The 23,217-nt window shown below is 41.7% G+C and overlaps 1 protein-coding gene across 4 annotated transcripts in view; it reads right to left on the bottom strand.

The window, feature by feature from the left end:
- Nucleotides 1-12,371: 12,371 nt before the first annotated feature.
- Nucleotides 12,372-23,217, bottom strand: part of Rdx (radixin) — an 82,305-nt gene continuing 71,459 nt past the window's right edge. For 3 of the 4 annotated variants that reach the window (XM_074066763.1, XM_074066766.1, XM_074066765.1), the window contains exons 15-16: nt 15,573-15,664; nt 12,372-12,944 (exon numbers count right to left, since the gene is read on the bottom strand). In XM_074066763.1, the coding sequence (XP_073922864.1) occupies nt 15,598-15,664 (67 nt within the window). In that variant the 3' untranslated portion in view covers nt 12,372-12,944; nt 15,573-15,597. Of the gene's footprint in view, nt 13,981-15,572; nt 15,665-23,217 lie in introns of all 4 variants that reach the window. The other variant, XM_074066764.1, reaches the window with a different exon arrangement.

Raw genomic sequence — 23,217 nt, 5'->3', positions numbered from 1 at the left:
TGAGCTTATGCTGTGTGTAGACTAGTCAGCTTCCAGAGTGACCAGAGCAGGGCTGGTGTACTGTTTGTGGTCCCCTGTTGTCTCCTGGGAAGTGGGGTCCTGCTGAGGAAGGGCACAGGTGTTCCAGAGGGTGATCTTGCATGGTAAGGCTGGGTCAGGGCTGGAGAGGCTGGCTTTACTTGGCTGTGGTGGATCCAGGGAGCAATTTCTGCTACTTTAACTGTAGTGGGGGTAGACAAAATAACAAAAGGTCCCCTCCAATGGGGTTTTAATGGTTGGACATTATACCCAGACAGTATCTCCTTTGTTTTTTTTTAACTGAGTAGAATTACCATGGCAACAATATATTATCAGTATATATGTCCAAGGAAACACGTTGCTAAAAAAATGTTTAAAATACCATCTTTAAGTATCAAAGGACATGTCTAGAGCCAGTAAAAATAGCCATTTTGTCTCTATTTATGTAGAAGACCCTATATAAAAAATATGACTGTGTCTGGAAGGGCTTTAATGTCAGATAGCCACACATGCATAAGAACCATTTCCTCAATCCTCTCAGCTTTGGGGTTTTTTTTGAGAGGTCTGGCCTGAGTGACTCCATTTGATCTTTGACAGCATTCCCACCTTGTCTCCAAACTGTCTCTGAGCAGTCTCCTCTGAAGATCTTTCTCCCATCCAAGTACTAACCAGGCCCGACCCTGCTTAGCTTCCGAGACCAGACAAGATTGGGTGTGTTCAGGGTGGTATGGCCATAGACTAAAGATCTTCCTCGATTGGTTTTTTGTTTTGTTTTGTTTTTTCTTTCATGAAGATTTGTTCTTTCCTACATTTTTATTTCTTTGGTTGGTTTTGGTCCCACATTGGGGGGCAAGTAATGAGCAGATCAGGTGGGAGTCAGTTCCAACTAGACCCTTTTGGCCAAACTTAAGCAACAAAGAGACTTAGAAGGAGTGGCTCTTAGGCAGTGGGCTTCTAAACAAGGACAATAAAAAACAAAATCCTACAAAAGCAGACATCCAAAAAGCTAACCTGGTTAACACATAAGCACTTATTAGAGTCATTTTTCATAGACTTGATTTGTAAATGCCCAGAAGGATCAGAAGAACTGTGACAAAACTTAAAAGAACCATGGTTATGTTTATTGCGGCACTATTCACAATAGCCAAGTTATGGAAACAGCCAAGATGCCCCACCACTGACGAATGAACTAAGAAAATGTATCTATACACAATGGAATTTTATGCAGCAATGAAGAAGAACGAAATGTTATCATTCGCTGGTAAATGGATGGAATTGGAGAACATCATTCTGAGTGAGGTTAGCCTGGCCCAAAAGACAAAAAATCGTATGTTCTCCCTCATATGTGGACATTAGATCAAGGGCAAACACAACAATGGGATTGGACTTTGAGCACATGATAAAAGTGAGAGCACACGAGGGGTGAGGATAGGTAAGACACCTAAAAAACTAGCTAGCATTTGTTGCCCTTAACGCAGAGAAACTAAAGCAGATACCTTAAAAGCAACTGAGGCCAATAGGAATAGGGGACCAGGAACTAGAGAAAAGGTTAGATCAAAAAGAATTAACCTAGAAGGTAACACCCACGCACAGGAAATCAATGTGAGTCAATGCCCTGTATAGCTATCCTTATCTCAACCAGCAAAAACCCTTGTTCCTTCCTATTATTGCTTATAGTCTCTCTACAAAAAAATTAGAAATAAGGGCAAAATAGTTTCTGCTGGGTATTGAGGGGGTGGGGGGTAGAGGGAGGGGGCGGAGTGGGTGGTAAGGGAGGGGGTGGGGGCAGGGGGGAGAAATGACCCAAGCCTTGTATGCACATATGAATAATAAAATTTAAAAAAAAAAAGAACCATGGTTAAAATTTTGATGGACAATTTAGCAACTAACAGAACAGTATATCAATACCATTAACTTTTTCTTACCGTGTTTATCAAAATTTTGAATTTTAAAAGTCTTGATATACTTGAAAAACATAAATATATTTAATATACAGGAACCAGCAACAGCATCACAGCTCTATAGAGGTTATATATACATATTAGTTTAGTCACTCTTGAAGTAAAACCTTAGATTTTCTCATCAGTTGGAGGGTGAGAACAGTGTCAGTGTCCCCAGATAGTCCAGTCACAGACACATATAGGGTACCAACTGCATCACAATCACCCAAGACAATAGTTGTTTAACCATAATTATGAGGTCATCTGGAAAATTTTACAAAAACCAACTTTTAAATGAACTTTTATTTAGTTATGACTCAGTTGCCTCAGTAGTCAAAACCCTGACAAAAATCACCAGAGAACGCAGGTAAATATTTATGGGGGCTAAGTGTGGAGTTAGGAAACCTAATGGCCAAGAATCATGGCTCAGATGTTGATCAGGGATCACATCCCAGATTGTTGACATTAACAGATGGCTCATGACATACAGCAGGATCCCATCAACCTGTAGTCAATGGAGCCTCTCTAAAATAACAGGCCCAATCTGGTCATCCCAGGCCAAAAATTCCCTCCACCTGACGTGGAGGGAGTAAGATTAACATCTCTACTCTGTTGATTCCAATAAAAACTGGAGGTCTTGACCAGTATAGTGTTCCTTTTGAGTGTTTTTTTTTTTTTTTTTTTTCCTTTATCCTATCTGGAGGGTGCACTTTGGCTTTGTTGGGTTTTTTGTGTTTTTTTTTCTTTGCTTTACATAAGTAAATCTGTCTCAGCCTCATATCAGTGCAGCAGCACTCTTGGTGCTTAACTGTCTATTGCCTCTCTGTGTTTTAATAAACTCTTATCTTAATAAATTTTTGGATTAACCTGTAGCACCAAAAATTCCTGACAGTTATCTTGATTTAAAAAACCTTTTTAAGACAGTTTTTTATAAAGTTATCAAGAATAATACAATATTTTTAAGATAGCCTTGTTAGGAGCTTAGAAAATTAAGTTTTAGTTTAACATTAGTACATTGAATTTGACCTTACAAAACCTTTAATGTAATTTTTAGAGTTTAGTCACTTACATAAGCACTTATAAGTTCCATCTTTTTTATGACAACTTACTCTGTACCTTTTATGACAACTTATTCTATATCCCCTGGGGGAATTTGTCTTTATCCTTTTTATTATTTAAAATCATTTTTTAACCTTTTATTTTTAAAAACCATATCCTTAATACTATATATATATGTTACTTGTTGAAAATAACTCATAAAACCTTTTAACTTAGAGCCTTATATCTGTATGAAAAAAACCAGAAAGAAAGCAACTTTAAAATTTTTCTATAAAAACAATTTATAGAAAGCCCATTTGTTAATAGACCCATGTATTATAAGAGATTAAATCCCAGGTTTTATTTATGACAGAATGAAACAGGCTAAAGTCATTTTTTAGCTACCCAAATTTCAAGACTCCTGCTATAGGCTGGGGCCCCCTGTTTTTTTTTTTCTTTTTTTTCCTCCTCTGGTCTGAGCCAGAGTGGTAACCGCTGAATGCTGCATCCTAGCGAGACCTGATTGAAATAAGTTTGAAAATTGTTTTTTTTTAAGTAGCAGAACAGAGTAAAAGTAACATTTTTTACATTGACTCTATAATAAGAACCATCCTCAGGATGTTTATTTATTCATATGTAAAAAGTTTAAGCAGTTTATAACAAATCTTTAACACAAACACCCTGGTTTTTTGTTACCTTGAATATCACATTAACCTTATAACAGCAGTTTAAGAACCATTTTGAAGATGTGTGCACGTGCATGTGTGTTTTATAAATTAAGCATGCCAGAAAAAAAAGTCAAATGCACATAAAATGAGCTGGAATTCCAGGAGCAAATTAAATTTTTCCAGGTGTTTTAAACAAATTGATACACACACACACAAAATTAGAGTGCACTCTCAAAAAAAAAAAAAAAAAACCTTTAGATTATACCCAGAGGCCTCTCTGGTGGAATGGTGGATGATGCATCAGTTCTCTTGTGAGTCTTCCTCTTTGGAACTGAATTTTTGTAACTCATCCCTTAACCTCAGTTGTGGCTATTTCCTGGGAAGCTCAGCCTCCAATACTGGAGGTTTCTTGCATTTCACCCAAAGTGTTTGTTTTTTACTTGTATTTGTTCCCCATCCTGGTCTATCTTGCTGGTGAGAAAACCTGGTAGGTGTTCAACCTCCCTAATTTCTGGAGGTGTCTCACACACTTTCACCTTGCTCCCTAAACCTGAGAGATAGGGTTACTAGGGTGTCTCTGGGAGTTGATCCGGCTCCCATTCTGCCTCCTAAAGGCAGGCCTATTATTTGAGCCTGGGTTCTTACCAGTCTGACTGGTGGGGCTCCCAGTTGGTTCCCGAGCCTTCTCTGGGCTCCTTTGTACAACCCGGGCTCCTTTGTACAACCCAGACTCCTCCCTCCATTGGACCAGCAGGTCCACTGGCACCTGGTGGGATGCTCTCCCCATGAGCTGGGGATGCTGAGTCACAGTAACAAGGAGATGAAAACACCATCTCTGAATCCCAGACAAGCCCCTGGAAATGTTGCGGGATAGTCAAGAACAGAGAAACAGGACACCGAGGCTTTTTAGGAAGCAATATCTATTAGTGTGCCAGTGGATTCACATCCAAAGGCTGAGCCCTGAGAACAAAGGGGCCTGGCCTTGCCTTATATACCATTCTAGGAAGGTTACAGAAGTAAGAAACAAAGTATATATCCATATCCGTATATGGTTACATACTATTTCATTGGCTAGCTTCTTTTCAGTGCTAAGTGACTTTGTTTTTGTTCAGATTCTTCAAGTTTTATCTCCCTGCTATGCCATCCCCTCCCCTCTGCTACATCATCAGAACACAGACTTGCTTGCTTCTTTTCTGGCCCTCCACCCTGCTACATGAAGAGAATGGAGAGTTGTGTCTCTCTGGTAGTTAAGACTGAAAAAACTTAGGTCACTGTAGAGAAATGTTCTGCTTCTGAGAAGTACCTCCACAGACTGGAAGAAATTGCAGACAGCCATCAGGTACACTGGTGCTGCTTTCTTATTCCATTTGGACAAGGTATTTTGACTCTGTCAGCCCATCTACTATGATGCTGAGTTGTCAGAGAACTCAGCATACCAAAAGCAGCATGAGGTGGGAGAAGCTACCCAGGGGTGGTATTATTTCTCCTCCACTTAGTATCATGGGCTAAAGAGAAAAGATTAATATGCAATGATGAACTGAATAATGGTTGGGAAGTATTGTAAGAAGCAGCTATATATAGCACTGAATCTCTTCAAAACAAAATGCCTGGCTGAACCTGGGCCTTTCATGAGTTAAATGTAAGCACTTGTTAGCATTTGTACCTCAGCCTCAGGTGCTGTTTTAGACTTAAGGGTTACACTTCAGTATTTGAAAGACTTTTTGATGCTTTCAACATTTTAAAGGTTTCCCTTAAGGCTTTTAAGGGAACATTTTTAAGAATATATTCCTTTCGGGATACAGTCAATCAGCCTCAGGGTTCAGAGTAAGAACCCCTGTTCCTTGAGTCCTAATATTGGCAGATTGGCAAGTCACTAAATGGTGTAATGATCTCCTCTCCCCACCCCCACCCCCAATCTCCTAGTGTTGTTAAGAATAAATGAGTGGGAACAAAATCCTTTGGACATGCAAATCCGTAGTGTGTGTTCAATAAGTGACAGCCATTGTCATGTAAATGGATAACAGTTTTCAGGCAATCTAGTTATAACTAGATGAGTTTGAATTGTGACAATGTAATTTCACACATTTAAGTGGTGAGATGATTTCAGGATTTCAAGAGTGACATTTTAGCCTTCAAGAACTTGGAACACATTTCCTTGTTACCGCTATCACTAGGCTCTTAGTTTAAGGATTTTTTTATGGATCATAATAGAAAAATAAATGGAATAACAAATAATGATTACAGAAAAGGTTTTCATTTCTGAATCTTACAGTTAAGTAATGACTGCATTTCTGATGCCCCTCTGGTCTCCAGCCATATTTATGAAGGTGACCTCTGCAAAGCTGTCTGCATCCCTACCCACACACCCCATACAAAGTTATGTCAGCCCCTCTCCATGAGAATCACAGAGCCAGTCTGGAAGAGCAGTGGGTATTCTGGGTTTCAGGTAGACAGTACACATTGGACACTGGTGATTATTTTTAAACATTTGTTCCTAAGTTTATAACTATTACTCCCAATGTTCAAGGGATTGTGCTGACAGGGAGACCACTTGCATTTGAGGGTCCAGTACTATATTTTTATGTAGTTTTAAAATCATATGGAACAAGCAAGAAAACTAAAACTTGATAAAGCTTGTGCTCAAGGGCAGCTACAGGTTGGGAAGCCCCACCCACACGCTTCCAAAGTCCTTCTTCCACTTGATTTTATGGCAAGGAACAGTCACCAGCGTTGCTGGGCCCTATTCTAGAAAACCTTAGGTCTAAGAAATGGAATCCAGTTGTAGTGCAATTGCACATTCTTAAGCATGCTATAACCTTATCTTTGGACAGAGGGGAAACTAAGAAATCCAACCTTTTCTACTTCCGTAGACTCCACTTTCATATACAGTCGTGATAAAGGGTCCACTTGGAGGAAAAGGTCACTCAGAGATATTCCTGTTTTGAGTCTGTGAGGATGGCCAGCTGACCCAGGCTTAGTGGCAGGGCCCCAGAAGCAAGACCCCACTATTTCTGCTAAGCAAGTCTGATTCTGTGTGTTTGACAGAGGTTATTTTGGAGTTGGGTTCCTGCCTTCTCCCCTCAGAATTCTTTGTAGTCATAGAGAGTAGAAGGAAGTACATTTATTTCTCATGTTTCCAGTCATGCACAGAGCCCTTCTCAGGCATCTTCTGAGGAGACCCATTTAACTTTCAGTCTACTGACAACACCCGCTGCAAACAGCACCTTTTATGTTGAAGCAGCTGCTATTTGAACAAATTCAGTGTGAGATTAGAAATGGGACTATTTAAAGAGTTGGCCAAATAGATAACCTTCCCAGCTCCCAGAAGAACTCACTGAGGACAGAACATGAAAATAGGAAACACAAGGCTTAAGCACTTCCCCACTCAGGTCCAGAGCCATCTCAGTGCACAGAGGGCTCCCTCCTTGGGGCCCACCAGGACTGAGGCTTTCTCACTATCTCCCCCTCTGCACTTCCCAAGGATGTAATTAGCATTCATTTGAATAATTGTTTTGAAATGCATGTGAAAAGATGAAGATGGCAGATATAATTTGGTAACTACATGAAAGGCTGGCTACTCAATAAAGTCCCAAGGAGATTTATGGATTTCTATGTATGCTACCAAATTAAGGACAAGCTCATTGTGCATGGTAATACATGTTAAAATTCTGCAAATTATAAAGGCAGAACAGAGCAAGATGCATGTTCTAGTCCACGTTCACTTCATTGCCTGTGTTAAGTGAAACAGTGGGAGGTGTGAGTGGGGACCGGAAGGGACTCCTGGCCCCAGGAGTGGGGGTCTAGGTGAGGGTAGGGACCAGGTTGTTACAAACTGCAGAGCTTCTGTCCAGACAGTAGCCCTCCTACACTCTATCATCCCTTCCTGGTTCTGAGTCAGTCACAAAGGTAAACATTTTCAACTTAGCCTCATTCTCCCCAGTTAGGAGTTGTCAAGGACGCTGAGATTACTGGAGGTGAAGAAGGAAAGAGGAAGATGGCAGCTGGCTTTGAAAGAGTCCCCCTCTATTTCTCCCACATGAATTTCATATACACACTGCAAGAGATCCCTCTTGGGAGGAGTGGAGAGAAAGTGGATATAGTGGGAGGTATGTGATCACCGGGGCCTGGCAGTCCTTGGGCTGCCATTGCTATGTTACACCACCTTGAGCAGGTCCTTGATCTTGAAGCTGAGACACTTCCTCATGTACAAAAGGGAATTGTTTAACCTACCACACATATTCTACCTATGCAGAATGGTCAGCACTAAAGCTAGGGCCATAAGAAATGCTGAAAGACAGAAATCCCTTTACAGCTGGAGAACACCTTACCCCCATCCTTATCTGTCTCTCACAGGATTCATACAGCAGCCCCCGAGCCCCAATGTCTGCATTCTACCTCTTAATAGACCTTCACCACCATCTGTCCCTCCCATTTTTCACTGCATGCCTCTGGCCAGGTGTGTGCCCTCTAATTTGGCCCCCAGCACCACTGGTTTCATTATGCAGAGCTCCTAAAGATAGGCAGTATTGAGGCCAGTAAAAATACAAAAGATGTTTCAATACAGAGCGAATAGTGGGCCACAATTTTAAGGAAGATGCAAAAGTTGAGGAGGGTCAGAAATGGGGAGATGGCTGCAATGGTCCATCCAGCCACCAGGCTGCTCTGGGTGTTCAGATGAATCCCTTGTGTGTTGCAGGATTTTTTCAAGAATTCTTGGCCTCTATCTGCTAGATGCCAGCACCGCCCAATCCTGACAGTCAAAAACATTCAAAAACATTTGCAGACATGCCCCATGGGGGGCCATGGATGTATACAGCATACACACTACAGAATAATAAGAGGGGAGAGAGCCCAAGAGGTACAGGTACGACATAAACTGGCCCTCAAGAATTTAAGAGCGAGTCAGTTTGAACATTGACAGAGTCAGGGACTCACACTGTTTGGTCCTTGTTCACCTGGTCAGTTCCCTCTCCGCTTCTCTGGGGTGCTGTGATGGACAGCCAGGAGCCCTCACCAAGACAATGGAGCCATGATGTTTGGACTCTTCAACCAACAGAGTTGTAAGCCAAGTAAGCCTCATTACTTTTATTAAGTAGCCAGATCACAGTCTATTGTAACCACACAAAATGGAGTATTCCGTTCACTGAGCATTCATTCCCTCGGCTCTAGATTTCCCAACCACCCTGGAGCTAAGTAAGAGGGGTCAAGTGTAACTAGTTCTAACTGTGAAATTTAACAGAAGAGACAAGTGTCACTCTGGAACTGAGTCTCCCAGGACCTGTGGGGGTAAGATAACCCCCAAACACACAGCAAGGGAAGGCCCTCTGAGGTTGGGGTGCTGTGGGTGACCTCAGCAGGGGCTTGCCTATTCTAACAGGGGGCAAGGAAAGCCCCAGGGTGGGGAGTTCAGGTGTAGACACCTATGGAGGATCCCTGTGGGTCAGCCATATTGGGCAGGGCAGCTGGAAGGCCTGGGTTGATAGGAATCCAGCAGCCCAATGACAAAGATGGGAAAGGGACATGTAGGGAGTCAGTAAAAAGGCAGATTGGACGAGAGAAATTTTTTAGGAATTCTTGCATTTGTTGAGTAAAAGAAACTAGATACTGAGGAGCACATGCTGAACGACTTCAATTATATGAATTCAAACCAGGTGAAGCCCTATCTACCCAATTAGAACTCAGGCTGGTAGTGCCCCTTGGAGAGAGGGCCCAAGACTGAGAAACTGGGATGTCTATAGAGACAGCTGCTCTGTCTCTGTGCTGGTTCCACCGGATGTACTCCGTTTATGAGGATTTGTCATGCAAACGTTGGTCTTTTACATTTCCATGAAAGGCTTATAAAATCCACTAGCTCCATGACTATTTAAAAAAACCCCGTTAAATGTTTGTGTATGCACAGTGCAGTTATCCAAGGAGAACTGCAGGCATCTCTGGGATCCAGTTTCAAAATCACTACTTCAGGACTGATGTACAGTTGGCATCAATTCATCTTGTGTTCCTCTGAGAACCAAAATGAGTGTAATCCATAACCGTATGCTTCTCGCCAAGGCCATGGGCTAGAAGAAAGTATTGATTTGTAAGAGTTACTCACATGTTGGCTGAACCCAGTTTAGCAAAGGCTGCCTGGCTGACTCATACAGCCTTGAAAACATTCGGTTCTTCAGACAAGTGTTGCTGAGTTGCAAGTATGGCTCCCCCAGGCCAGCAACCTCAGTCTCACCTGGGAACTAGCTTCAAATACAGATTCCTTTGCGGTACTGGAGACTGAACCCAAGGTCTTCATACTTCCTTGCAAGTACTCTATCCCTTGAGCCTCCCCCGCTCCCCCCAATCCTAGAAATGTGGTTTCTTCAGCTCCATCCCTGACCTGCTCAAGCAGCAACTCTGGAGTGGAGCATCTGGGTTTTACTAAATCTTCCAGGTGATTCAAATGCATGTTAAATGAGGACCACCATGCTGAGTCAATGGAGAGAGAAAGCAAAAGAAAAGGCAGGTAAAAGTGATAGGATTTGCCTGGAGGGTTCTAACGCTGCACTGGAGCACAGGGGGGTGCAACTGGACTTCCTGTGTAATAGTGAACCCCAGTGAAACAGACTTGCTCTCTCGTGGTACCTAGAGCTGCCTCTGTAAGGTCATGTGGTATATTCCTGCAGCCAGCTCCCAAAAGGAAGATGGACAGCAGAGACTTCTGTGAACTCCCCAAGCAACTCCCATTTCCCTGGAAAGGAATGAGGAGTGGGCCACCAGAGCAAAGTGAGGAGCTGATCAGTGTGGTCTATGAGGATGGAGGGAATTCCTTTGGGGTGGATGTGGGTTATTGGTGCTTAGAAGTGCTCAGCTTTCCTCTCCTTTGGTTGTGACAGGGTCGACTTTTTTTTATTATTATTTTTTCTTTTTGTTTTATATTGCTTGTTTTTTATTAGTGTATAATAATTGAACAAATGGTTTCACCATGGTTTGTCTTTGCTGTTACACAGCTAGAACTAGAACAGGACCAGGTCACCACCTGGCAGTTCCAAGTGCAGGGGCTCCCTGCATGGCACTGCCAAGGCTGGGGACAGTTTGTAGGTAAAGAAATTTGGCTTCTTCTGAGCCTTCAACTTCCCTTCTGTCTGTCCCAATGACAAGCAGAGACAGAAGACTGCCACAAGGACATCCCACGGGATGTGGACAGCGAGGACTGGGTGTGCTCTTTGACTCAATGCTTTGACTTGTCATTACTCTAACAATGAAGTTTTTAGTATCTGAACATAAACTGTCTTCCTCACTCCCCTCTGCCTCTCGCCTATTTGCACCTCCCTGTGACCTTCTCTTCTGCATTAAAAACAGGCCAATGCCTTCTCTTTCCCAAGGACTTTATGAACAAACAGAAAGTAAAGTCAGAAATTTACCTGTAGACATCAGTCCAAAGAAATCATTCTAGAGCAGAAGAACCAGAGGACCCAGCACAGGAGTGACTGGTCCACCATGACCCATGCCCAGGCTTTATCTCCTGGTCCTCTACTGCTTTTCTTCACACTGTACTCACTCTCAGTAGGACTAGTTCTTACTGCATGACAGGCCAGAAGCAGCTGAGAATTCATCTTTGTCTCCTTTCTAATAATTTCTCCCATAATTGCACATGGGTGATAACTGGGTATGGCTCATGAGCTCTGTTACCAATTGGTAGTTGACCTTGGACCAGACCACTCTAGTGAGTCTCAGCCAGAGAAAGCTATGTTTAGAAAAGCAGTGTCACCCAGGAACCTGCCGTGGGAGTCAGCCTTTATCTCTTGACCTAGAGGCTCAGGTTCTCTGATTCCCACAGAAAGGTGACAGAACAGATGTGACAGTCATCCAGTTACCTGCTCAGTGGTCACAGTGCTTAATGAGGTGATTTCAAGTCCTTTCTGGTCTATGTACTTTTTTAATACCCAAAAGGTTATCTTTGAGTACTGCAGAGCCTCACCATAGGATATTCCAACTTTGAGTTTCCTTGCCTCTCCCCCCTTGTCTTAGCTGAATGACTTTTATGCTAACTTTGGCTCATGATCAAGGAAAGGCTCATTAAGAAACCATAACAAAGCAATTTGTAAGAAACCACAGCAAAGCATGTGGTGATCTTTGAAGATATAAAAATGCCAAGAACCAAAGATTTTTAAATGAAGTATAAGAGGCCAGTTTGAATAAATATTCCTTGATATTAGATAAATAGTATTGTTTGCCAAATAGTTATCTGTTTATGTGGAGTGGATTGCCTTTAAAACAACTAGACTGACTTGAAAACCATCAATGACAGATGGAAAATTCTAGGTCATGTTGGCATATTTTACGTGATTTTTTAGAAAATCTTTAGTCTACCTTTGTGCCCAGCAAGTTCCTGTCACATCATTGCAGCACAACACGTTATAGAAAGGTGTTAAAAGTGACTTAAAATAGCTGACTCCTGTCACAAACTGTCACCCAATCCTCAAAGCTTCACTCCTTGGACATTCAAACCTTCTGTCATGCCAGGACCAGTGCACCTTGTGAATTACTAATGCTGTTCCGTGTCACTGCCCTGCCACTGTACCCTCCTCAACCCTTTTCTGAACACTGGCAAGCTCTAGACTCACACTTGGTGAAATCAGAGAAGGTAAGAACCTGGTCACCAGGGTCACTCCTTGAGAATGTCACAGCCACTACCTGCCTCCAGGAAGCAGAATCAAGTAGAAAGTGAGGCTCCAGCTGATGTTTGAATACATTTATTGCTACACTTTATGTACAATTATACAAACAGCCCAAACAAGAAGGGAACTGTTGTGTCAGTGTCTGCAAATTCCACTGAAGTACACTTGGGAACAGAGCTGCACACCAGTGAGTTTGCTCCCATCTCAAAGCCAAAAATAAGTCACATACATTTTTTAAAAAGTGGAAAATTCTTGACAATCCTTTCCATAGATTCCTTCTTAAAGCTAGTCATGCAGAAAAGAAATGGGTTCTCAGAAGCGGGTGCCTTCAGGCAGTTAGCTGTGTCGGGGGATGCTGGTTTGGGGTTGTAGGGTGCAATGCAGAAGTCCCGAGTCCTGGCCCAGCTTCCTAGGAAAGGCAATTGGGAGGCTTTGGAAAGAGAATAGCTAGAGAGGGAACACCAACAGCAAACAGATGAGAGAGAACCATCAGCAATGTCCTGGTGAGGGAGTACTGGGCCATCCAGTTCCAGCTGAGAGTCCAGACTTTGGGGATTGTACATATTCAGAACACCAAGGCTGTCCTGGGATGTCCTCATCCTAGGGCTCACCATGTGACTGCCACCAGGGACCTGTGTGAAGACACAGAAGACAACAGGAAAATCAGGCAAGAAGAAGAAAATTCAACTTGCACATGACCAGAATGGGGTTGCAAAAGATCTGATCTTAATGCCTTTTCCACCTTCTGTAAGGTGACATTGAGACGAACTTGAGATTGTTAGTGAATCAGAAGGGAACTGGAATGCTTCTGAGGAAATATAACAAAGCCACGCAAAATCCAGATGGCTCCACAAACTCTGCCCTGTGACCTCAGCCCAGTGAGAACTATTTTAGGTTTCAAAAGGAGTTGAATTTTCTAATCCAGAATTCTGATGTGACGTGCAACCCCCTCACCCCCACCCCACATAGCCACAAACATTCACTAGGGAAGCCTGAGAGAAATAATTGAGCAGCCTGCAGGTTGTGCCCAAGGCTCCCCCTAACCCACCTCAGGCTACTTCACATTTCAGGAACCCAGGAAAGAGAATCCTGAGGTCTGGTCTAACCTGGCCTTAAAAGCCAAACCAGCCCAAGAGCCTCAAAGAAAAGACAAGGCCTGGACATGGAAAGGAAGAAACCTGTGACCAGAATACACCAAATTGCGCCAGCCTGGTTAGTCATTTGGATGCTGTTTTGTATAGGTTTCTTCTGCTCAAGAAACCAGTCAGCTGTAGCCTGTCTGAGCCTTTGGATGTCACCTCTACTTCCTTGCACCACAGTCCTCCAGGCCCCCGTCATGAGGCAGACAGGAAAACAGTGCTATGAAGCCATAAGGATGGCAGGAGAAGGACTAGATGATCATTCAGAAGTCCTTGTCCTTTTTCTTGGGTTAATATTATAATCAACTATGGAGGGAGCCTGTAGTTCTTCAAAGACTGAGAACCATGTGACATTTCAGGCTAAAGGACATGGCAATTGCTAACTCCCTTGTTCCCTTCATAAATTCATCTCTGGATAATTCAAAGTCTTGTCATTTGAGCTTGACTTTTCTGGTGAGTCATGCAGAAACTTTCTTTTCCTCCTTCTGACAACAATAGCTCAGAGTCAGAGTCCTTCAGATGATTCACTCTAAAAAGCAAAAAGCATTAACAGAGGAAAATCAGTGAGGAAAAGTGGGAAGACACCAGGGAAATTTTAATTCGGGGATTTTTACTCATCCAGAAACAAAATGGAATAAACGAGTTTCTGCATTGGAACAAATAGTTTAAAGATAACAAGCTAAGAAGAATATTGTTCGTAGAAATCCATGGAGCATTTAGGATGGGTTTTAACCAAGGATTTTAGTGAAAATGCCAGGAATAAGGCAAGGCTAGCTGAAGTCTGTGAATTTAGAATCTTTCAAAATAAGTGAGCACAAATGATGGATGTGTCACTGTCACCGCCCTCCAAGTGTATCATCTGAAACAATGAAAGTGTGTTGGTAGTGTCAAGAGGCATGGAGATTTTCAGCTGACCTGAATCTCAGGTCAGAGCAAGTGACAATTCAAGGCTAAAGAAGCAGGTTGTTGACAAAACTTCCCTACCATATGTGAACACATAGGACCGCTTCTTTCTGTCACATGAAAATAATCTACACCATATTATTCCACATCTCAAATACAACCACATATAGCTAGACCTAGATTTATAGAACTTTGGGAGGCCTAATCAGTAAGTCGGAAGCTCAAATATACCATTCAGGGGTCACAAGATAAACTGTACTGTGGTGGTTTTATTCAGAATTGAGGTCCAAATAGTCTCTGCCAGAGAAATTAAATCATTTTAAAACAAATTGTTATCAATGGCAGTCATGTTGAGTATGAGTTTAAAATATTGCCAAATTGAGGTGAATGTATAATAATTAACCTGGTTTATGAGATACTTCTTTAATTCTTCTACTTAACACGTACATTCAGCACTTCATTGCTGGGTATAGTGAATGGATTTTTTTTTTTCATAAGAAAAACCTCCCAGCAAGACCCAAGAGTCATGCATGAGCTTGCATTATATACTCTATTTTCATTCCTTAACAAAAGGGTCTTTAAGGCTGGGTGTGGTGGCTCATGCCTGTAATCCTAGCTACTTAGAAGATGGAGAGCTAGAGGATCATGGTTTGAGGCCAGCACAGGCAAAAAAGTTAGACCCACATCTCCTTCAGTAAAAGCTGTTTAAGGTGGTGATGGACTCCTGTCATCCCAGCTACATGGGAAACCTAAATAGGAAGATTGTGGTCCCAGCTGGCCTGGGCCTAACATGAGATCCTGTTCAAAAATTACCAAAAAGGTTGGGGGTGTGGCTCAGATGATAGAGGGACTGCCTGGCAAGCCCAAGGTCCTGAGTTCAAAATCCAGAACTGCCAAAAAAAAAAAAAAGATGTTTTCACAAAAGTCCTAGCACTTCCAATCAATGCACCAAGATTACAGTTAGAACCTTGTTTTAATAAACTAGCTGACCTCAAAATGGTTAAGTTGAAAGGGAGCGTTCTTGATCGTAGAGCCCAAGAGGTGCAAACCATTGGGAAACAGCCCACAGGAGGAGGAATCAGATGCTGAAATGGTACAGGATGCTCCTGGTCAGCTGGTCCTTGGTGACCAGATGCGGGGTTTAGGTGGTGCCCCCAGCATCCTGGCAATCTGACTGGGAGATGGAGCACCCCGGGCACGGCTGCCAGTCATACTTACCGCGTGGGGAGGGCGGCTGCGTCCCTTACATTTGCTTTATGCTGCTTTGGCAAGAGCGCATCTGGAACAGTGCATACAGCTTGGGTCCCCACCTTCCAAAAGAGACATGCAGAGGTCAGAAAGCGGTTAGCCAAAGCAGGCAGACGGTTGCTGGGTGGGGAGGGCGCGCAGCCTGCACAGCGTTCTGGGATAGCAGGAACGCCTTCCTCGTTACCCTGGGTTATTGATGGTAGGGCCAGCTGGGTAACTCAACTGCCAATCTAATTTCCTTTCTAATCTCTAACATTTTTTTTTCAGTTCACCTTTGAAACTCCACTATTACAATGAGGAAATAACATTTCTTCACTCTCCCTTTGCTACAGATGCTAGAATTCTCTAAGTGATGCAGCAACTCCATACAAACTAATCAGTTTCACAAGAATAATGGGTCTCAAAGTCACGAACAGAACTTCATCCATGAACAAGTAGTTATATATTATTTCAAGTTCTCCCGTGATTAATCTAGGTACCTACCAGTCTAATGAACAAAAAAGACTTTGTGGTACCTACTTTAAAATCAATAATTACTGTTTTTGAATAAGCAAATTCTTAATATGCTGTACCTAAAAAAGAGTGTACTATACTGCCTTCTAGAAAACTGGGATGGGTTAAGAGCAATAATGAAAACAGCTTCCCCCACAGTTACACTGGCACTGTCCTGTCTACAGGGATCAATTTCAGGCCCACTTTCTCTGGTCTTTCTCACTGCCATGCTCAGATGCAGCCCTTAGAGATACCAAAAATAAAGTCGTGATTAACTCAACAAAGAAATTGCTAAGCTGGCCACCCTTCTTCATGGGTCAGCTCCCAGGCCGGAGAGAACCGTGCTTACAGTGCTTTTTGTATGAGTGGATCAAGCAATCAGAATCAGTTCCTGGCAGTTTCTGTCTCTTAAAAGGGTTTTGTACCACAAGAACATCTGTGGTGGACTGTTTCCCTGAGAGCTGTTAGGGGCGGTGGCTCTGAGTCCAGATGGTTTAAGAACTGAGTCTTTGCAGTGAAATGGAGTAGTGATCCCTGGTTTGTCAAAATTGTGGCAGAGGAGCACAGAAGCAGTGAGGCTTGTTAACACTGTTCTAATTTTTCTTTAATGCTTGAGCTTGTTAAACCAGAAAGAATTAATTAGATCATTAAGTAGTGCTTGAAACTTAAGAACATTTTGAGGGTAATTTTAAGGACTTCTAAGGACTTTGAAGGTTAGCAGAGCTGGCACTTCATCGCATCAAATGTCATCTCAAAGTGCATGGTTGTATTTCTTTAGTCACCAGCTCTGTTGTCTCAATGATCAACTGTTATTAAAGGAGATTGAGATCTGTAAAGGCACAAAGGGCAAGAAAGCAAAGGAAGGGAGAATGATTTTCAGGAATATGCTAAGAAATTTTAGAAACACGAGAGGAAGGAGGATGGGGGAGTAAAGTGGATGAACATGGGGCGCGAGAAAATCGAATCGAAGGAGTTAGCAGTGGCCAACTCGGACACAGCAGCTTCTTAAAGAGAGATGAAGCAGAAATTCCAATGCATGCCACCAGGTGGCGCCATAAAACTAAACTAGTGGAAGACAGCCGCAGCTGAAGGAGACTAAAGGGAAGATACACACCAATGGGACTTGGATGTGTAGAATGTTCATAGGACAGGTGGCTCAGAATTTGTGGAATGCCACAGGCTAGGACATAGGTCATATCAAGTTATTTCAGGAACATAAGCTTCAGAACATAAACATAAGAAAAATCTATCTAGATCAGTATGTTAACAAAACATTTTTAAAGCGCACACACAATTACCTCAATATACACAGGAATTGCATTTGATGAATTTTAAGCCCTCCTTTTATTGTAAAAACAAATCTCTTAGCAAAATGTGGACATGCATTTGAAAGGAAGTCTGATTCATCTGAAAGTTCGTGTACCCAAAACCTATAGCATTCCTCCTAAGTCATATATAAGACACTATCCATAGTCTCCACTGGTCTGGAAGCTGCAGCCAGTCAACTCAACAAGAAAAAGAATAAAAATTGTAAGTATTGGGAGGACTGAAAATTGTTATTATTTACAGACGATGACTAGAAAGCCCAAAAGACTTTACAAGTTATTAGAAACAGTAAGAATTGAGCAAAGTTCTGTAATTTAAGGCCATCCAAAAAAAAAGTTGTACTTTATACCAGCCACAAATGTTTTCAAGCATAACTCTTAAAAAAGATAGCAAAAGGTTATTAACAACAAATCTAACAGAAGAAATACATGATATTAATCCAAAACATGTAAACAACTGTTCTGAAAGGTATTAAGAAGACATCAATAAATGAAGAGCAAATATCATCCCTAGTAAGCTTCATGTTGTACACAGGTAATCTCCTCCCAAACTAATCTAGTCATTATTTCCTACCAAAGTTGTTGTTCCCTACCCTGTTTAATTCTAATATTTACGTAGAAGAACAAAGAGCCAAAACTAGTTAGGAATTTCTGATTTCAGAATGGCACTGACCCACAGATAGACACGGTGACCAATGGAATAAAACAGTATGAGAGACGACAAAAGAAATGGTTGTGCAACCAGCAGGGAGAGAATGAAGCATTGAAGTATTGCCATAACTAGTCACCATATTGAAAAACTTAACTTCAGACCACACGCAAAGGTTATTTCTAGCTGGACTAAAGGTTTCAATGTAAAATTAACTAAACTTTTAGAAGAAAAAAACCCCAAAACTTTTCAATGAAAATATAAGACAATATGTTTATGACCTCAATTAGTAAGGAATTTATTAAACTAGACACATACAGGAAAAAAATCCCCACAAATCATATGGAGATAGATTCAGAAATTAAGCTACAATAAAATTAAAATTTTTATCCACTGAAAATCATGAAAAGGTGCAACAACAACCAAAGGCCATAAATATAAGAAAAAATTTCACCTCTATCCATAATCAGGAAAATGCAAGTTAAAAGCACAGTAAGATACCATGTTAAACCTATCAAGCTGGCAGATATGAAAAAGTCTGACAATATCAAGTGTGGTAAAGATGTGAAAATATATATATTCTTTGGGAAACAATCTGTTTTACTTAGTAAAACTGGAAGATGTGTCTTTGCTTAGAAGGACATTATAGGATATTAAGGCTATGGATAGAAGTCAAGAATATTCATGGCTATATTGTTTATAAAACTTAAAAATACTAGAAATAACCCAAAAGTCCTTCATCAGAGGAATAGATGAATTGTAGTACAATCATAAACAAATATACTCGCAGCAGTGAAAATGAATTAACCACAGCTATAGCCATCAAATTGTATATACGTGTGTAATGAAATCATGCAAGGTTCATATGTTGTAAGACTAGAAATTATATTGCTTATGGACCCAAACACACGTAAGAAGAGGAGGATGTGATAGATGGGGAATACGGAAGACCAAAGTTACTGTCAGTGGAGCTATGTTTTAAGTCAGTACATGGTATCTTTTTGCTAAATATTATAATACTTATATAAATGTACATGTTTATTTCTCTGTAGCACGTCTTTCCCTAACACTGCTGTAAGCGATCTCTAGTTCTCAAGTTTAAAACAGAAAGTGATGGAGGAAAAATACTGTAATATTATGAATTTGGTTCCAATTAGTTTTGGTCTTGGAACCATTTGAATTTCGAAAGTCAAAGAAACCATTTATGTAGAAAAGTCAAGAGACTCAATGTTCCTGGGGACACTGAGTAAAAGAAGCAGCCATGTTACTCTCACAGTCAAGTGCTCTCTTCTCTCTAGATCAGTGGATCTCAAAGTGTGTGTGGGCCCAACAAGGGACCTCACCTGTCAGAAATGCAAATTCTTGAGCCCCACAAACACCTGCTCAACGAGACGCCTACAATCTGTTTTTCCAGATGATTCTGGTGCATGCTAGTTTGAACCACTGAAGAAAAGTTTCCAAAGTGCAAAAAAAAAATCCCTCATTACAACAAAATAAGATCCAAGTAGATGACATCAAAATTTTAGTTAGCTGAGAAAGCCACACCACTGGTCCTTGGGGGATCATGACTGGTTCTTACATCCTTTAATTCAGGGGCCACCAAACTGTCTCATAGATCAAATCCAGCTTCCCACCAAACAGGTGGGAACAAGACATGGCAGGAACAAAAAAAGTGATTTAAAAACATTGTTTATGAATCAAAGACTCATGAGGATGAAAAATATATGAAATTCAGCTGTGTCTACACAAGAAGCTACACTACAGCCTTGCCCCCTCACTTAACACCTCTTATTGCTGCTTGTATCTTGCAGCTGTGGAGCCACATAGCTCTGACAGACTATTTGACTCACAGAGTCAAAAATACTTAGCACCTGGACCTTTGCATAAATAATTTGCTAAGCCAGGCACGGTGGTTCATGTCTATAATCCCAGCATTCACGAGCCTAAGCAGGATCAGGAGTTTGAGGCCAGCCTTGGCTACATAGGGAAACTCTATCTCAAAATAAACAAAAAATAGTTTGCCAATCCTTATTCTAATTTGATAATTTGCATCTACAAATTTAAAAGCAACTAGAGAGATTTTCTCTTAAAAATGTAACTTTCATTTTTAGTTCTGCAGGCAAATAAAGCATGTTAAATCAGATCCATTTTTATGTATAAAGCAAACCAGATATCCCACATAGAGCAATCTGGAAAACGATATGCCACTTTCTCTCTCTCTCTCTCTCTCTCTCTCTCTCTCTCTGGCTTTAAAATTCTAAGAAGTGACAAAAAACTTACTGGTGCATTTTAATGAAATAGTCAATCACATTCAGTTCTGAGGACTAATTTAGCATTTTCTTCCTACAGACATTCAGTCAGATGGTTAGCTAAAACTATTAGCCTGCCTCAAGCACTGTCTCCTGCTGAGGCTACCTTCCACCCTGGCCCTCTCTTCCCTCTCATGCTCAGCCTCTTGAGTGTTCTCCAGACTGAGTTCAGCACATCTCACTGAAGTCCTCACTAAGTTCCTGAAATATTCAATACCTATTGGGTGTCTGAAAAAGCCTATTTCTGTCTACATCCATCTTCACTTCTCCAATTTCATTTTCCTTCTAAGATCTCTTGAGCACAGATCCTTCTTTAGATGTTGGGGGCTTTAATAACAGACAGTAAAAAGGAAAGGATACTTTCTCCTATAAAAGTCAATCAAATAGATCAATTTGAATATTCACTGCATTTTCAAGCTGGGTACACTGAACTCTGGGCTGGTTGGGCTGATAGCTCACACTAAGCAGCTGAATGAGCCTGGTCTCCACTTGATGGCTTTGATCTCCAGGTCACTGCCACTCTATTCAATTTAAATTTAAGATTTAATGTATTCTTGGCTTCTAAATTAACGGATACATCCACTTGGAGGTTTGGAAACAAGTCTACAAAGAGCATGTAAACATGTTTTAGGTAGCTATCAACTGGAAAGGACATATTCTATAGCTAAAAAAAAAATCACATATGTTTCCCCTTCAAAGAAAACCAAAGTTGAAATGTAGACTCTGCTACAGTGGTTGTCTTTGGGCAAGTTACTGAACCTTAAAATGCAATAATCCACCTACCTTCAAGGCCACCCGCAACCTTTTATGACATCTTTGTGTGGATTAGGAAAAGGTGCCCCTTCCCCCAGGCATGTGTATCCCTGTGTAACCCTAAGTTATAGGGCCCATTGAACGTAGTAGTGGACCAATTAAATTTATACTTCTATTGAATTTGTTCTTAGCTTAACACTGGTCCCAATATTTGTGTCTCCAGGGCCAAATGACACAGATGTTTGGCCTGTGTCCTGTGGGCTTCTTACCACAGCTTAGAAAGCTCCTGTGGTCTGGCCCCTTTCCAACTTCATCTTAAATGTTATTCTGGGGTCACTCGGCTCTGGACATACCAGCTTCCTTTCTTTTCCTTGAACAAGTCCAGTCCTGTTTTGCTTCAAGATCTTTGCGTAGATACCACTCTTGGGGATATACCCAAAAGACTGTTACTCCAGAGGCACCTGCACATCCATGTTTATTGCGGCACTATTCACAATAGCCAAGTTATGGAAACAGCCAAGATGCCCCAGCACTGACGAATGGATTAAGAAAATGTGGTATCTATACACAATGGAATTTTATGCAGCCATGAAGAAGAACAAAATGTTATCATTCGCTGGTAAATGGATGGAATTGGAGAACATCATTCTGAGTGAGGTTAGCCTGGCTCAAAAAACCAAAAATCGTATGTTCTCCCTCATATGTGGACATTAGATCAAGGGCAAACACAACAAGGGGATTGGACTTTGATCACATGATAAAAGCGAGAGCACACAAGGGAGGGGTGAGGATAGGTAAGACACCTAAAAAATTAGCTAGCATTTGTTGCCCTTAACGCAGAGAAACTAAAGCAGATACCTTAAAGCAACTGAGGCCAATAGGAAAAGGGGAACAGGTACTAGAGAAAAGGTTAGTTCAAGAAGAATTAACCTAGAAGGTAACACACACGCACAGGAAATTAATGCGAGTCAAACTCCCTGTATAGCTATCCTTATCTCAACCAGCAAAACCCCTTGTTCCTTCCTATTATGGCTTATACTCTCTCTACAACAAAATTAGAGATAAGGGCAAAATAGTTTCTGCTGGGTATTGAGGGGGGGAGCGGGAGGGGGCGGAGTGGGTGGTAAGGGAGGGAGTGGGGGCAGGGGGGAGAAATGAACCAAGCCTTGTATGCACATATGAATAATAAAAGAAAAATGAAAAAAAAAATCTTTGCATAGTCCCTCTGCCTGGAATCTCTACAGCACAACTGTAAACTGGTGTCCAATGGACCTAGTTTGGTAAGCAGATACATCTTGTTGCACTCCCAAAGTTTTTCAAAATTTTTCAAAATAACTGACATGTAAAATTTGGCAGATCTCACACAAAATTGCATTTCGGCTTAACTTCATCTTTCTTTGAATGCTTGTCTTTGAAAGCCACTGTCTGGCTTACAATGTAAGATAGAAGGAATGGCAGATTAGGTCCTGGGCCTCCTGTGTCTTGGACAGGGCAGGACCCTACCAGGCCCAGCGCACTCTTGAGACTCCTCTGGTAATTGCATCCACCTTCCTGCTCTAAAGATGCACCAGGCTCCTTTTCCTTCAGGTGGCAGCTTACACGCCTCCTCCTCCACAGCCTTTTCTGTTTATTATCATTCCTGTATTTTTCTTCACCTCAGTCCTGTGTTTTCTCATAGTAATAAAGTGGATATGAAATGTCTCTTTTAGGCCAAGATGGTTGAATATTGGCCATTTCACATGATTTAACCTAATACTACAATTTTGCAACATTTTAATGATTCCGCTTACGGTTTTTGTCTTTCCTACAGAACGTTCATTAGGACAAGGGCTTGGTCACAATGTCCTGAATGACCAGTGTCCTGGGCCTGGCAGGCACTAGTCACTGAAGTGTTCTCATGAATAAAAGGAAGGACTCCTCCCGCCAGAATATACATGTGCTGACCTTCACTGAGGCCTCTGAAAGTAGCCTGTTAGAACTTTCCTAACCACAGTCCTACCGCTACTCAGCACGACCCCGCACCCCCTTCTGCAGCTGGCTTGTCTCTGGAGCCATTAGCCTGTGCTCACACAGCTGATGCCCTTGGG

Source organism: Castor canadensis, chromosome 2 (genome assembly GCF_047511655.1).
Source record: "Castor canadensis chromosome 2, mCasCan1.hap1v2, whole genome shotgun sequence".
NCBI lineage: Eukaryota > Metazoa > Chordata > Mammalia > Rodentia > Castoridae > Castor > Castor canadensis.
The sequence above is the reverse complement of the archived record's forward strand: the minus strand, read 5'-3'. Positions and strand labels throughout refer to the sequence as shown.